Consider the following 13,809-nt stretch of genomic DNA (forward strand, 5'->3'; position numbering starts at 1 on the left):
AGGATGGGTGCAGGATGAAACCAACACGTAGTGCACTGATGGGCAGACTGTAAACTGATACAAGGTGCTGACAAGCTGTAAACTGCCAGTTAACTAGCAGTACCACACCTTGTGCTACAAATATTTCACAGATGATTGTCCTACAACTGCAGATTATATTTGAAAGGGTACATTAATTAAATACCCCTAGTTTTAACTCCCAACAAATATACCCTTATATAACAATAAATATACCCCTATTATTTAAAATCATTATCCATTAAAAAATAGATTACCTTAATACCCTCACTTATAATTATTTTTCATTTACAAACCTTATCAATTAACAAATTTCTTTCTCTATTACTTCACAACCACTACCACCACCACTACCAACACCGCCGCCACCACCACCGCCGCCACCACCACCAATTGATACCTACAATCACCACTAATATTCCACCACCGCCACTAATATTCCACCACCACCACCACTGTCGATGCTATCACCGCCGCCGCCACCGCCCCGCCGCCAAAATTTGGTGTCAACAAGTAAAGTTGATCCAAAAATTCAAAATTCAAAAAAAAAACTTTACTAATACATATTCCAGTTTGTTTTTTTTTTTTGTCCACAATCGAAGTTGATCCCAATGAATGGAATCAACAACCAAATTCAAAAAAACATTCAAGTTCAGTTGTGTCAACAATGGAAGTTGATACAACGAATGGGGTCAACAACCAAAGTTGACATGATAACTGAATAAATACTCCATCTTTTTTGTGTCAACAATGGAAATTAATCCCAGTGAATGGAGTTAACAATCAAAGTTGACACAAACTACTGAAAAATATTCTTATCCAGTTGTGTCAACAATGGAAGTTGATCCCAGTAAATGGAATCAACAACCAAAGTTTGACACAAAAAACAAAAAGTGACATTTGAATGGGTGAATTTGGCGTGAGTCGAACACGCATCATCTGACGTGGAGTCAGTCATGCTTCCATTGCACCACAAATTCAACATTTGAAGAACATTACAACTATAAAATCCAACCACTACCATCAGTCAAACAACAATACACAAACACAAACCAACAAGAAATTAAGCTAATTTTTCTTAACAAACATGATTTAAACTACAAACATGACTACACTAATCCAAGAAAATGCTATCAACAATAGGAGTCAGTGGTTGATCTCATAGAAAATGCTGTTAACAAAAGTAGTTGATCCCATAAATTGGACCAACAACATTAGTTGATCCCATAAAAAATGGTCAACAACAGTAGTTGATCCCACAAATTGGATCAACAACCATAGTTGATCCCATAAAAAAAAAAAATGCACTGTAACAGCAATGGACCTTTCTAGATTTTATAAAATTCCATGGCACCTGCTACATTTTCAAACAGTTAGTGAGAGAGAAATCTCCTATGAAAAAAATACAGCAAGGCATTGAACTAAGACATCATCCAGCTCATTTGGTAGTAAGTAATACACTATATACACAACACTAAACTAAGAAAACAGTTTCAGAACTCGCACTAAATTTGGTTTCAAGCAAGCTTAGGGACTCATCAGACGGATTGTTAAGTTTCTTTTTGTTTATAATTTGTTTATAATACTTGTTCTAGAAAAATGCCACTAATTTTTCAAAGGCATGCTTGTCTTAATAGAAATCAAGAGTATATTATTTACTTAACCGTATAGAAAAATGCTTTCCTCTTTCCTTTGTTTTTTTATCTTTCAAATTTACGGCAGGAAAGCTAACAAATTCATTGTATATTAATGTAAGAGACAGGGTTTACCTTTCTATCAGCTGAAAACAAGACAACAACAACCTCCACCGCTCCATCACTGTAACTCCTCCGTCACCAACTCTTAATCCAATCCCACCTCCTCCACCACTACCAATGTCAATTACACCAGTTTGGCAAGTACCATTGCCAGCTTTATCAAAGTGGCTAACAATTCGACCCCATATTCGATGTGACCAGCATACTGGGGCTGTAAAAACAACAACAGATTGGCCTGGTTTTAATAGGAAACCGCCTCCACCAAATATTTTGCTTGAAACTGTCTCTTTACAATCATTTATAATGGTGAAAATTCGTGCAACTTCAAATCGGTCGACTCCTATATGTGAGGGGGAAGGGTACGGAAGAACAATTAGTAAATAAATGCATACACATTCTAAACTCAATGATATGCTCAGAAAGTATCCAACAGGTACGTAAAATGCCTGCACTGCACAAACACAACAGAACAAACGATAAAAATTGGTAACCAACACCAGGAATTTGATCGCTAACAAGCAATTTAAAGTACTAGTACCTAAAACTTGAAAGCAAGACTTTTAAAATTGCTTATGTAAATCGCTTGCAGTTGCATAGCACAATAGAAAATATAGTAGTTGAAGCATAAAAATCAAAATCTCTCTAAAAAAGCATCCCACTCTCTACTGCTTTATGGCTCTTCCAATGCATTAACACCACTATTCTACGAATAATAGAAAAGTAATGCATCTAAGAATCAAAAAATTCGTACTATGTGATAACCAATTGGACAAAAATTCATATTTCCTCCACCTTATTATACACCATCACCTCTTACAAATGAATTCTTAACTTTTGACATTATATAGTACTCCACTAATAATCAAGTAAAGAATGTATGTACATTACCTGATGTGAAAGTAACTAATTTTATCATCGGTAATAATTTTGAAGGCACGCCATTAATGTATGTATCTCAATTGATCTCTTATACGTTTTTTCTTAGTTTTGAAATCAATGATAATCGCCTCAAACTCCAACTCCAAAACCAGCACCACCTCCAAACCCGATTGAAAAATCATAAAATAAGAGATTTATACACACTGAATCGATATATGGCTTCAATGAATGACCATGCAAAGATCTATCTGAATCTTCAACTTGAAATTACGAAATCGAAAACCAAAAAAATCAAATCTATCTATCTCCGAATCTGGAAAATCAATCTTTAACCTAGAAAGATGGAGAACAATTCATAAGAAGTCGAAATAGGTTGAAATCGAACCCAAAAATAGAGATAAATCTACGAAATCGAAAACCGAAAATCAAATTTGTCGACCTGGAAAATCAATATTTAACATAAGAAAATGAAGAACACTAACTAACAGGTTTAAGTCGAATGTAAGCATATTAATGGATCTGCTGTTAATAACGGAGGACGTGGTGGTGGCAATGACGGAGATGGTGGTCGTAGTGCAGAGGTGCTGGTGGCGGTTGAAAGAAAAGGAGAGACAAGAAAAAAAAATTCAGACGTAAAGTTGAAAATGAAGTTGTCGACCTAGAACAGAAGAAGGGTAAACATGAAAAGAATAAAAAACGTTAATGGACCTTAATGGGGTTACAGATGGAGGAGAAGGGTATATTTATAGTATGATAAGGATAGTTGTGAATCCTATCAAAATAGGGACAATTATATAATTACCACTATTTGAAATTAGTGTAACATCATGTACGATAGTACAGTACAGCTGAATGGGGACAAATCAACTTTGCAGGTTCAATTTCATAACAAAGCTACAAGAATTCCACAAATTTGTGACTATACCAAGTGTTGTGTAAAACAACATATATTAACAGAGGAACAAGACGCAACTTAAACACTCTAAAGCTTTTATAGGATCCTATATGACTAACTTACTGATGGATATCTACAAGTGGATGTATGCTTTCAAACTATTGAACTAGCTATATCTGAGATAGGTTAACACTAGTTATGACTAGCAGGACATGGGTATGACAACACACTGATGATGCAGGTGACTAAAACTGAAAGATCTTAACTAGATGCAATTATGAGAAAGAAGTGATTGAAAAATTAAAAACAACAATCAAACCTAACAACAAATGCAGATGGACTTAAACAACTAAATTACAATTACAGAAATCCAGTGGAAGAAACTATAAAGTTACAGCAGGCTGATGAAAAGTTACAGGTGGTACTATGCTATGACTTAACTAAGAAATTTACACAGTGTATAAATTATGCTATTGGCTACAGAATACTACTAGCAACAGATGCAACTGATTCAGATTTACAGAAACTGAAACTGCGGGAATATAAAACAAAAATGCAGCTAAGAATGGGGTGACTAAGAACTTGCAAGCCACAACAGCTGATAAACCAACTAAGCTACAATTAGCATTACAGAGATCAGATGCAAGGTATATACAGATGGTTGAAATTTTAAAAACTACATCTACTAGTACATCTAAAAGGTTACAGGGCTACAGAGCTAAGATGACTACAACTACTTATGCAGATGCCTGACCTACAGATTGTATAAAAGAAGTCTTCTAAATATGTGCAAACCTATTACTGAAAACTTGACAAGCATACAAACTAAGCTACAGATGCAGAGTATTATGAGATGCAAACTAACTACAGAGTGCAACTTGCTAGAGATTAACTGACCAACTTTAGGATGAAAAGATGCAATACACACTTCAGAGTATTTTCACAATCCTACAACTTACGGATGGAGATTTACAGAGGGCAAAATATGATAAATTGAGAGGTTAAAAACATGAGAACTTAACAGGGATTAGATCTACTTTTAACAGGAAGAGGTAAGACACTAAGCTACAGAATGCAGTTTATATGAAACGCAACTAACTATATTATATTATAACAGTAAAAGTAAATATAAACAAGCATATCTACAGCCTAAACTGAAAACTAGTGAAGTAAAGATAGATCTACAGAACAGGATGCAATGACAGAGAATGATTAAAACTAAAGGCTACAGCTACCTACACGGATCAACATGAGATTTTTTTTTTTTTTTTTTTTAGATATATAAAAGAATGTAGTTATATGGAAAGCTACAGCTAAATGCAAAGACAGTTTCAACGATGCAAGATATATGAATAAGTGAATTGACTAAACTATAATACAACATCAAAGTTACAGATGATAGTATGCTTTAAACTACGAAACCAAGAGATTCAATACTTGTGCAGACTAAGTTACAGGACACAATTTAGTTATGATGCACAAAACAAGATCGGATTTAACACAAACAACACTATAGACAATGATGTTACTAAAATGCCTAAACTGAAATGATATGCAAGATTGATATATTACAGGTGAAGAAAAGCTAGATGATATAAATGCTTAATCCTACAGCTAAAACGAGTACTGAGATGCAGATTAGGAGAACAACTAACTAACTAAAATCAAAAGCTACAACAATACAAATACAGACAGTTTTTAAGTGATGCAAGATACATGTGCAAATGAACTTAATACTACAATGATGCTTGTATGAGAATGCAGGAATGAATCAGATGGAAATAGAGTAAAAAGATGTTGCAAAGGTGCAGATATATGACTAAATGAAGTTTACAAACCAGAATGAGACTAGTTGCAGATGCAAATAACTTTAGACTCGATATGAGATAAGATGGAATGCAGATGACTGAAAAACTACAGCTAACAGTAATCTAAATGATAATCTAACATGTATGTACAAATAATATATTAAAAATCAGTAAAGTTGAACTTTAGATCAGCTACACCGCTACAGAGTCCCCGGCAGCGGCGCCAAAAACTTGGTAGGCTTAGAAAGATACCTACAATATTAATTGCAAGTGCACAGTACCTTATTATGTATAGTGCAAATACAGGTCGATCCTCAGGGACAAGGTGGTGTAGAGTTGATTATAAAGTCTTACTGAAACTAATTCAAAAGAAAGAGTAACACAAGGGTTGTTTTATTGGGTGTCGATATGAAGAAATACTTATTAGGAGAAGTAAACTAAAGAACAAAAATCTAAATGAGATTAAAGTTTAGACACTTGATTAAAGGGGACTAAGGCTATCAATTCAACCACATAACCTACACTAGAGAATTCAGCTAATGAAACTCTTCTTGTCCTTATGGTAGACAGCAAGATTCAAGTCTGCCTCATATCCAAGGCATCCTAAAAGTGGATAGTTTAATGTCAACTAATGTATTAACCCCTAGAATCAGATGTCTTGTTGTTTATGGGTGAAAACTATTTTTGCGGTTTTTGGTAAATTTGGGTGTGTGGATGAGAAACGAATCCAAACCCTAAACAAATGCACTGCACGGGAGTGCTTTCTAATTCGAGAGATCAATCTATACAATTCTGGCTTAAACCAAGAAATGGTTGTTCCAGACTTGCTTCGGTCACAAAGTGAAGGAGATGGGGTTGATCTTAGGGAGGGAAGCGAAGAAGGTGTTGAGATTGTGAAGGTGTTGGTTGTTTATGACTTGTATCAGAATATCGAACTGGCTTGCAATAATGTAAGCAATCAGCTCTGGGTGTTTTCTGGATACGTTGTATCAACACTTGATTTATGTCTGTCTTGGAAATAGGGAGGAGAACCTATTTATACAAGTCATTAAGCACAACCTTCGTCTCTCGTAGGAAGTGGAGGAAGTGGAGTGATGGAATAATGGGGTCGTGTTAGTGTCACACGATCAGTCTTTGCCCACTTCTCCCATCATCGCTAACCGTTCATGCCTCCTGACACGTTCTTGTAATGGCGTGTTGCACGCTGCACGTTGTAAACCGCCAGACCAATACCCAGTAAGTATCCCCCATTTTGTGACATGTTTGATGTCTCGAATGATTGGATCGTGGGACCCACTATAGGAAGTAGCATGTGATGCTAAAATAACTAAGGATTTGATATTTATGAAATATCGTGTATGCTCGATACATGTAATGCATCGCCGAAAATCAGCATGTATGAAGCATCGATGTTTTAAATCCTGACTGAATAAGTCGCGGACCAAGCGTCTTAAAATAACACCACGTCCAACCATCTTCGAGTGATCGTTTGGAGGTTGCATGGTTCTCCTGGACGATCACTCCCTGTGGAAGAGTGGCGGATGGCGATCATCGGGATGCCTTACTGGTCGTCTAGCTTTCAACCTAGGCTGTCCGACCAAGCTAGCGAAGTTGTAAAGACAAGATGGTTTAAGACTCTCATCTGCGACCGTTGATGGATTTTTAGGGTTTTAGGAGGTGCGCGAGCATCACTCCTATACTTGACCGAATCCGAGCTTGGGCGCAAGTTTTGGTGAGGCCGACCAGGCATGCATATAGACGTCCTGCCGTTGTATATGCCCATACCTCTTTATTTCATGGGGGTGCGATCTAGGCCACTCAATTTGACCGGCAAAGGTGAGTGGTCGAGATCGATTTGCGGCAGAAATCCATTGCCGCAAAGGATTTAGAAGCCGCTCAGTATGCCATTTTGGGCGCAGGTTTCGAGGTCGTTGGGTCCTAGTCTGCCTAGGCCGACCAACTCCACACAAAGGTGGGCCCACAGTGATCATGTTGACATGCTTGGGACTTTTAAGTCTATAACTACACCCTCCATCCAAGCTTGCGAAGATGGGTGGTCGTGATCGAACTGCGACAGTTATGCGGCGCCGCAAACCCTAATTAAGGGTTTTAAAACAGTCACGTACACACGACTTCCATCAAACGGTTTGGAAAGTTATGCTCCTCTTTTGGAGGGACCGATTGTGTCGGGCCCACGTTGGGCCGACGGTGAACGTGTGTGCACTTCTCTAATGATCTTAGGCGCAATCTAAGCCATCCAAACATGCTGGCGAAGTTGGATGGTTGTGATCAATTTAAGACATTAGTGGAATTTTCATGAACCTTGCAAAGCATCATACCAGCCATGTTTCGGGCATGCTATCGTGGTTGTATGACCACGCTGTGAGCAAACCGATCAGGCAGGGATAGAGTGGGCGCGCTAATGTGCGTGCTAGCGCGTCCTCCATCTTTCATGGTGCGATCTAAGCCGTCCAATCAGGCTAGTGAAGTTGTACGATCACAACCACTTTGAGACTGTCTTAAGCAGTCTTGCTCGTTCGAGCTTCTTCCAAAGCAGCGCGGCCACCCTATTTTGGGGCTGGCATTTTGGCATGCTGGGAAGTAAAGTGTAATATTCGACCGGCTGGGGCATAAATAGGCCCGCCAGTGGTCATCATGGTGATAACCTGCTCCCGCTAGGGTTCGTCTAGGCTGGTTAAATCATGCGGTCAACTTGCGTGGCCGTGATTGTTTCTGAGACTGATATGGACAATTTAGATTTCCCTTAGGAAATTAAATATGCTCAATCGGGCTAATATAACACACCGATAGATGTAGCATGTACGGGTATTTCGTGCATGCCTTACCATTGACACTTGGAGATTCGTGTTACTCTGTTAAGAGCAACGCTCAGTCGTCATGCCGCACCAATAATGAGAGTTCTGCGGGAACAACACAGGAAATACTAGGAAAATCATGCATTATAAATAATGCTAAAAATTCACAGGGTATTTGGGATTGTTGCTACATGCTCCATCCTGGATGAATTTTATGTATTTAATTCACAGAATATTTGGGATTGTTGCTACATGCTCCGTTCTAGGTGAATTAATAAAGCGAAGAGGTACTCATCACTTATCAAATAGCTTTATCCTCTGCAGGATGTCAGCGTATTAAATTTGGCTTTTAAAATTTTAGCCTAGAACAAAAATCCACCATCAACATTAAGTCCCCTGCCTAGCACATAATGGTTGCATTATTGTGGGGTAGGCATTAGATGGTGACAAAAAAATATAGAACTTATGAGACAAAGTTAGATGTTACCAGGAGAGATAGGTCGGCCTGTCTTTGGAACATGTCACGTTCAAAAGGCATCCAGGTGAGCGTTCCACTAGCATGATGTCGGCTGGCCTCAGGTAGATTAGGCATGCGTTTGGTTGTGATCTCAGACTATCCATGACGATGCCTGTGGATGGGGAAAAACGGTTTGCTGGTTTTCTAGGAAAGTGGATAGTCGAGCGTGCTGTCGAGACTCCTCGACCGAGCAAACTGCTGAACCTAGACCGCCAGACCAAAACCCTAAGTGATATCCCCCATTTGTGACGTGATTGATTTCTCACGAATAGTGGAGTCTACAAGGCAGATGTGTATTAGTTAGTTAGTTGTTGACTAATTAGAAAATGGGTCTAGGTTTGTTGAATCGAGCATAAGTGGTGAATGCTCAGCTATTCATGGATTAAACATGTAGTTCTCTGAGATGTCAATGAATTACTGACCAGAGCGACTGAGCAAGTATTTCTCAACTCGACGAATTGCTGAATATTAAGAGTTTGATGAGCAACTGAGAAAGTATTGCTCAATTCGATGAATTTGATAATTTTGACGTGCAACTGAGCAGATGTTGCTCAATTCAACAAAATACTGAATATTGGTAATTTGACGTGCAATTGAGAAAGTGTTGTTCAATTCGACAAACTACTGATGAATTACTGAATATTGATGGTTGGATCAATATTCGAGCAACTGAGCAAGTATTGCTCAATTCGATGAATTATTTAATGGTACCGTGACCCAATAAAATATTAATCAAAAATATTGGTGAATTACAAAATATTATTAATTTGGATGTTGATTGTTGAATCAACACAATTTTGTGTTTGAACTTGCTCAGAATGGTGATTCGTGGAGCGTTTGTTCGAAACCCTAATTTTTGATCAATCCTTCAACAATTGGTGAATTGCTGAAAATTGGCCATGAGTGAAGAGGGACTCATGAGTGCCAAATATTTTATATATTTGCACCTTTCTATTGGCATTTAACTCATCATTTGTGCAGTAACGCTCCATTTTATCCCATATTCTGTGTTTTCGTTGTTTTCAAGAATAAATACTTTTCTCAATTAATTTTGCATTTTTAGGTTATAAATAAAGTTTGGATGGAATTACGGACCGAAAAGAGCAGAAAAGTGGTGGAAGCCGAGAGGAATCACGCAAGGAAGCTGCGAAGAATGTTGTGCGCAAGACCAAAAGGCTAGAAATGGGCTTAACAAGGAAGAAATTGTTCTTAAAGAAGAAATGGGCTCAGAATTATCCCAAGCCCAACTTATCTCTCAAACCAAAACCAAAATCCATATCCCACTTCTCCTGTAGCCGTCAGATTGGATCCTCAGCTGAATCCAACGGTCGCTTCATCGCCGATACATCAAATTTGCTACAACCGCTTCACACCACAGCACCTAACTCCATCTTGAGCCGTCAGTTTCGTTGTATTTTTGCATCCAACGGTCGCTCATAATCTGTCTCCATCTCGTCGTTAGATCCGTTTCAGAAGTTATCATCCCACGGCTCAGCTTCGCGAAACATCAAAATCTTTATCCCTGCCTCACACCCAAACACCAAACTCATGTACACCCAAAATAGAGGTCGACCCAAACACACCCTAATCCCTAAAAACATCGACCTTCTCTTTCTTCTCCACTCCGTCTTCATCCCATACCCTGTCTCTGCCGCAGACACCACCTCTGCCATCACCACCACCTCTGCCACAGCCACCCTACGACTTCCATAACCACTCTAACGAAACACCACCTTACCCTATATCTCTAGCCACTTATTTCACCAATTTCCCCTCTATCCATCTCTGAAACCCTAGGTGGGAAATTGGTAAAATAGGTGAGTCTATAGAAGTGATTGAAGACAGGAGAGGGAGCAGGAAGAACAGAGAAAGAATGGGTTGACGCTATAGGTAAGGATTATCCCATCCAATCAAGTAAAAATTGTAACCCTAGTTTACTGTTTCCATTTGGGGATTTGTAAGAACCCTAATTTTGTATTTTGGGGTATAAATAGAGATGGGGGTTAGTGTTGTTGGGGTATGCCTGGACTAGCCAGTGTACCACCAAGAGGCATGGAATAGCCAGGACCTCAACTGTTAGTGTTTTTTCAATTTCAATTCAGCTCTGTTAATGTCAAATTCAGTTAATACTGTGTTCATTACGCTTTAGTTATTTTTCTTAGGTTTCAATGAAACCCTAACTTTTTGTTGTGCATTGCATTCTGATGACACTGCTTTTGAATGTTAATAATGCTCATGAAAGATCAAACTTAGTGCTGCATCATATTGATCTCACATGGTATGTCATGCATACCTTGTAGTTAGGTTCACACTATGATGGTGGAACTACAACTTATATCAAACCAGATTATCATTGATCTTTAGACTAATTGTGCTTTAGCTAGACAATTAGTACTTAGGAGATATGCCTTAGTTGTGTTAGGTCTTTCTAGTGGGGAAACACCTTAGACATAGGGAAGACATGAATCTAAACCCTTGTCTATCATAAGGACAAGAGGAGTGTACACAGAGCATGCTTAGTGGAGGTTAGTGATGAATTTGAACCCTAAGTTTCATATTGTCCTGCATTCCTTTCTTTTGCCTTACACTGTTGTGTAAAACTCAGCAGCTCACTGCCAGTTTAGTTGTGGTTCAACACAACAAATCAAAGCTCTCACTTCACTGCCTTTGCTTATTTTTGGCTCACTGCCACTGTCACTTACTGTCACTGTTTAGTTCTGTCTTGATCTTGTTACACTTATCTCACTGTCACTGTTAGAGAGTTATCTTAGTTTCAACTTCAACTTTACACACCCAAGTCCCTGTGGACTGACCTGTGCTTGCACACTATCTACATTGACCATGTGTACTTGCAGTAAAACATAGTTTGTAGGTTGTTTTCCCCTCCTACCAGGGACCGACCACATGGGATGATGAGCGTCCATGTGGTACCCAGTGCTCGAGTGAGCATGCACCAGGGTTCTCAATCAGTTAGAGGGTTGGTGAAAGAACGATGATTAAATGTCGGTTTCATCATTTATTGAAATATTGCTGGATTCAACATTAGATTATAAAAACTAGAGATGAGAGATAGGGACCGACCAAGAGAGCATGGGACCGTTTCTTGGTGATCACGGGACCAGTTGTTGGTCATTTGAAGGATTTCCCAGTTGGTTGGAGAGAGTTCGGGCCCAGTATGAGCAATTTAGCAAATTAGGTCAGAATTATGAAAAACATGTGGGACCAGCTTCGTGCAAGCCCTAGGAATGACTCTGGTCGGTAATGATGGCATGTACATTTTTCCGTGGTGTGCGTGTTTCCATACTGAGAGTTTCAGTATTTTTTGATGCGCGTTCGAGCAACATCGTGAATTTTCAGAAGAGTTTCATCTTGACTGAGAATTCTCGATTTTTTGTTGGAATGAGCATGTATGCTCAATTCATCAATATTTTGAAAATATTAAAATAAAATGTTTTAATATTTAAAATTGTCGTGAGATGCTAGCTAGTCGTGTGACTATGTTGGCTTTTGGTTTTTCGTGATTTGAGCAATATTTGAGAAAATATGAAGAAATCATGAATTTTGCTCAAACCCCAGGAGTTTCATGAATTGAGGAAAATAATAATTATGAAAGATTAGGGATTTCAAGGTGTGGGACCGACCACGGCTAGGGCATGGCCGGCCGGCTATGTTTCCCGGTCCCGCACACCTCCTTATTTTATAATATTTTTCGTGAATCCACGAAGTTATGGAGAATTCACGAGTTTTGCAAAAACAAGGAAAGTTGCTAAAACCAAGGAGTTTCCATGAGTTCATGAAATAACAAAGAATAAAGAAAATAATGGGAGAGGCATGGACCGACCATGGCCAGGGCACGGCAGGCCGACCGGCTGGTGGGCCCACCCTGAGCGCCTCTTATTATTTTATTATTATTTATTGTTTTCTCCTGTTTTGCGAAGGGTTCCTCATTATTTCATATTTTTGGACGCTCGTTCGTGCATCATTGTCGAGTACACTCGCACCATTTTTGTGGGGCTTACCCAGTGATGGTCTAGATGCCTGGTTATTGAGTATTTATTACTAATTTATGAAATTCAGCGGAGAATAATTCATGAAACTGAGTAATAAAAATGAATAGTTGTTTATTATTAATTCATAGGATCAGCTGTGGATTCGACTACGAATTCAGAATAATAAAGCACGCATTACCATCCTTTGGGATCATGGGTTCGACCATAGAATCGGAGTAATTAAAATTATCTATCATCATTTCATGAGATCAGCTGTGGATTCGATCATGAAATCGGAATAACGAGATAATGTAGTAGTTTTATTTCCATTCTATGAGATCAAGCCGTGGATTCGATCATGGAATCAGAGCAATTGTTATTGCCATTCCATGGGATCAGGCCGTGGATTCGACCATGGAATAGGAGCAATAATAGATTATTCTGGGAATTCAGTGGTGAATGTCGCGACAGAATTAATCCATTGCAGAAAGAATATTATCCAGTTAAGGCGTCGCATCCGTTCTGAATGGTGTATAGTCAGGGAGTCACGATGTTGTTTACGACCTGAAGGAGTTAGTGCTCTCAATCTACGGAGAACCGCCTGAATCTATACACGGTCTCTCCACATAGTCAAGGAACGGTGAGTGTCACCGACGTCCTGAAGGCGTCCGCCGCCCAACTATTCTTCTATGTGGAGGTGGGTTTCTCTCATGCATTCAGGGAACAGTGAGTGTCACCGACATCCTGAAGGCGTTAAGCTCTCAGTCTCCGGAGAACCGCCGAATTATGTTATTCTGCATAGAGGTCATGATGAAATGCCAGGGATCGAATTGCTCAGCTGGTGGGGTTTTTTGAAAACATATTCATCATGGCTTCGTAAAATATGAATCGTTGCATGCCTGAAAGCCGTGTCAAAAACATTCCTCATGATTTTACGGTTTTTCCCTTTGTTGAAAATCCACCAACAACATTAAATCCCCTGCTTAGTGAGGGACAGTCATGTTCCGCAGTAAGCATTAAATGGTGATTTTCAGTCGATGAGATCGGTGGTTGAACTCAGTCTACAAAGGTGTTTTCAAAATCCTCAATTTGCCCAAATGGTGTCATGGACGAGCAAATGTTCGGTGAGG

General features: G+C 39.0%; 1 protein-coding gene across 1 annotated transcript; it reads right to left on the reverse strand.

Moving 5' to 3' along the window:
- Positions 1–1,290: 1,290 nt before the first annotated feature.
- LOC113309538 (pathogenesis-related protein 5-like) lies at positions 1,291–2,834 on the reverse strand. Its single transcript, XM_026557968.1, has 3 exons — positions 2,664–2,834; positions 1,788–2,226; positions 1,291–1,372 (listed from the first exon to the last, which is right to left on the reverse strand). The coding sequence occupies exons 1-3, from the start codon at positions 2,689–2,691 to the stop codon at positions 1,354–1,356; spliced, it is 486 nt and encodes a 161-aa protein (XP_026413753.1). The 5' UTR covers positions 2,692–2,834; the 3' UTR covers positions 1,291–1,353.
- Between the last annotated feature and the right edge of the window lie 10,975 nt (positions 2,835–13,809).

The sequence above is a fragment of the Papaver somniferum genome, chromosome 9 (genome assembly GCF_003573695.1).
Source record: "Papaver somniferum cultivar HN1 chromosome 9, ASM357369v1, whole genome shotgun sequence".
In the NCBI taxonomy this organism is placed as follows: Eukaryota; Viridiplantae; Streptophyta; class Magnoliopsida; order Ranunculales; family Papaveraceae; genus Papaver; species Papaver somniferum.

Bases quoted from the DNA above. Each gene is read 5' to 3' on its own strand.
- LOC113309538 (XM_026557968.1), bottom strand. From the start codon at position 2,691: ATGATAAAATTAGTTACTTTCACATCAG. The intron at 2,227-2,663 runs GTAATGTACATA...GTGTTTGTGCAG, and splicing joins ATTAGTTACTTTCACATCAG to TGCAGGCATTTTACGTACCT.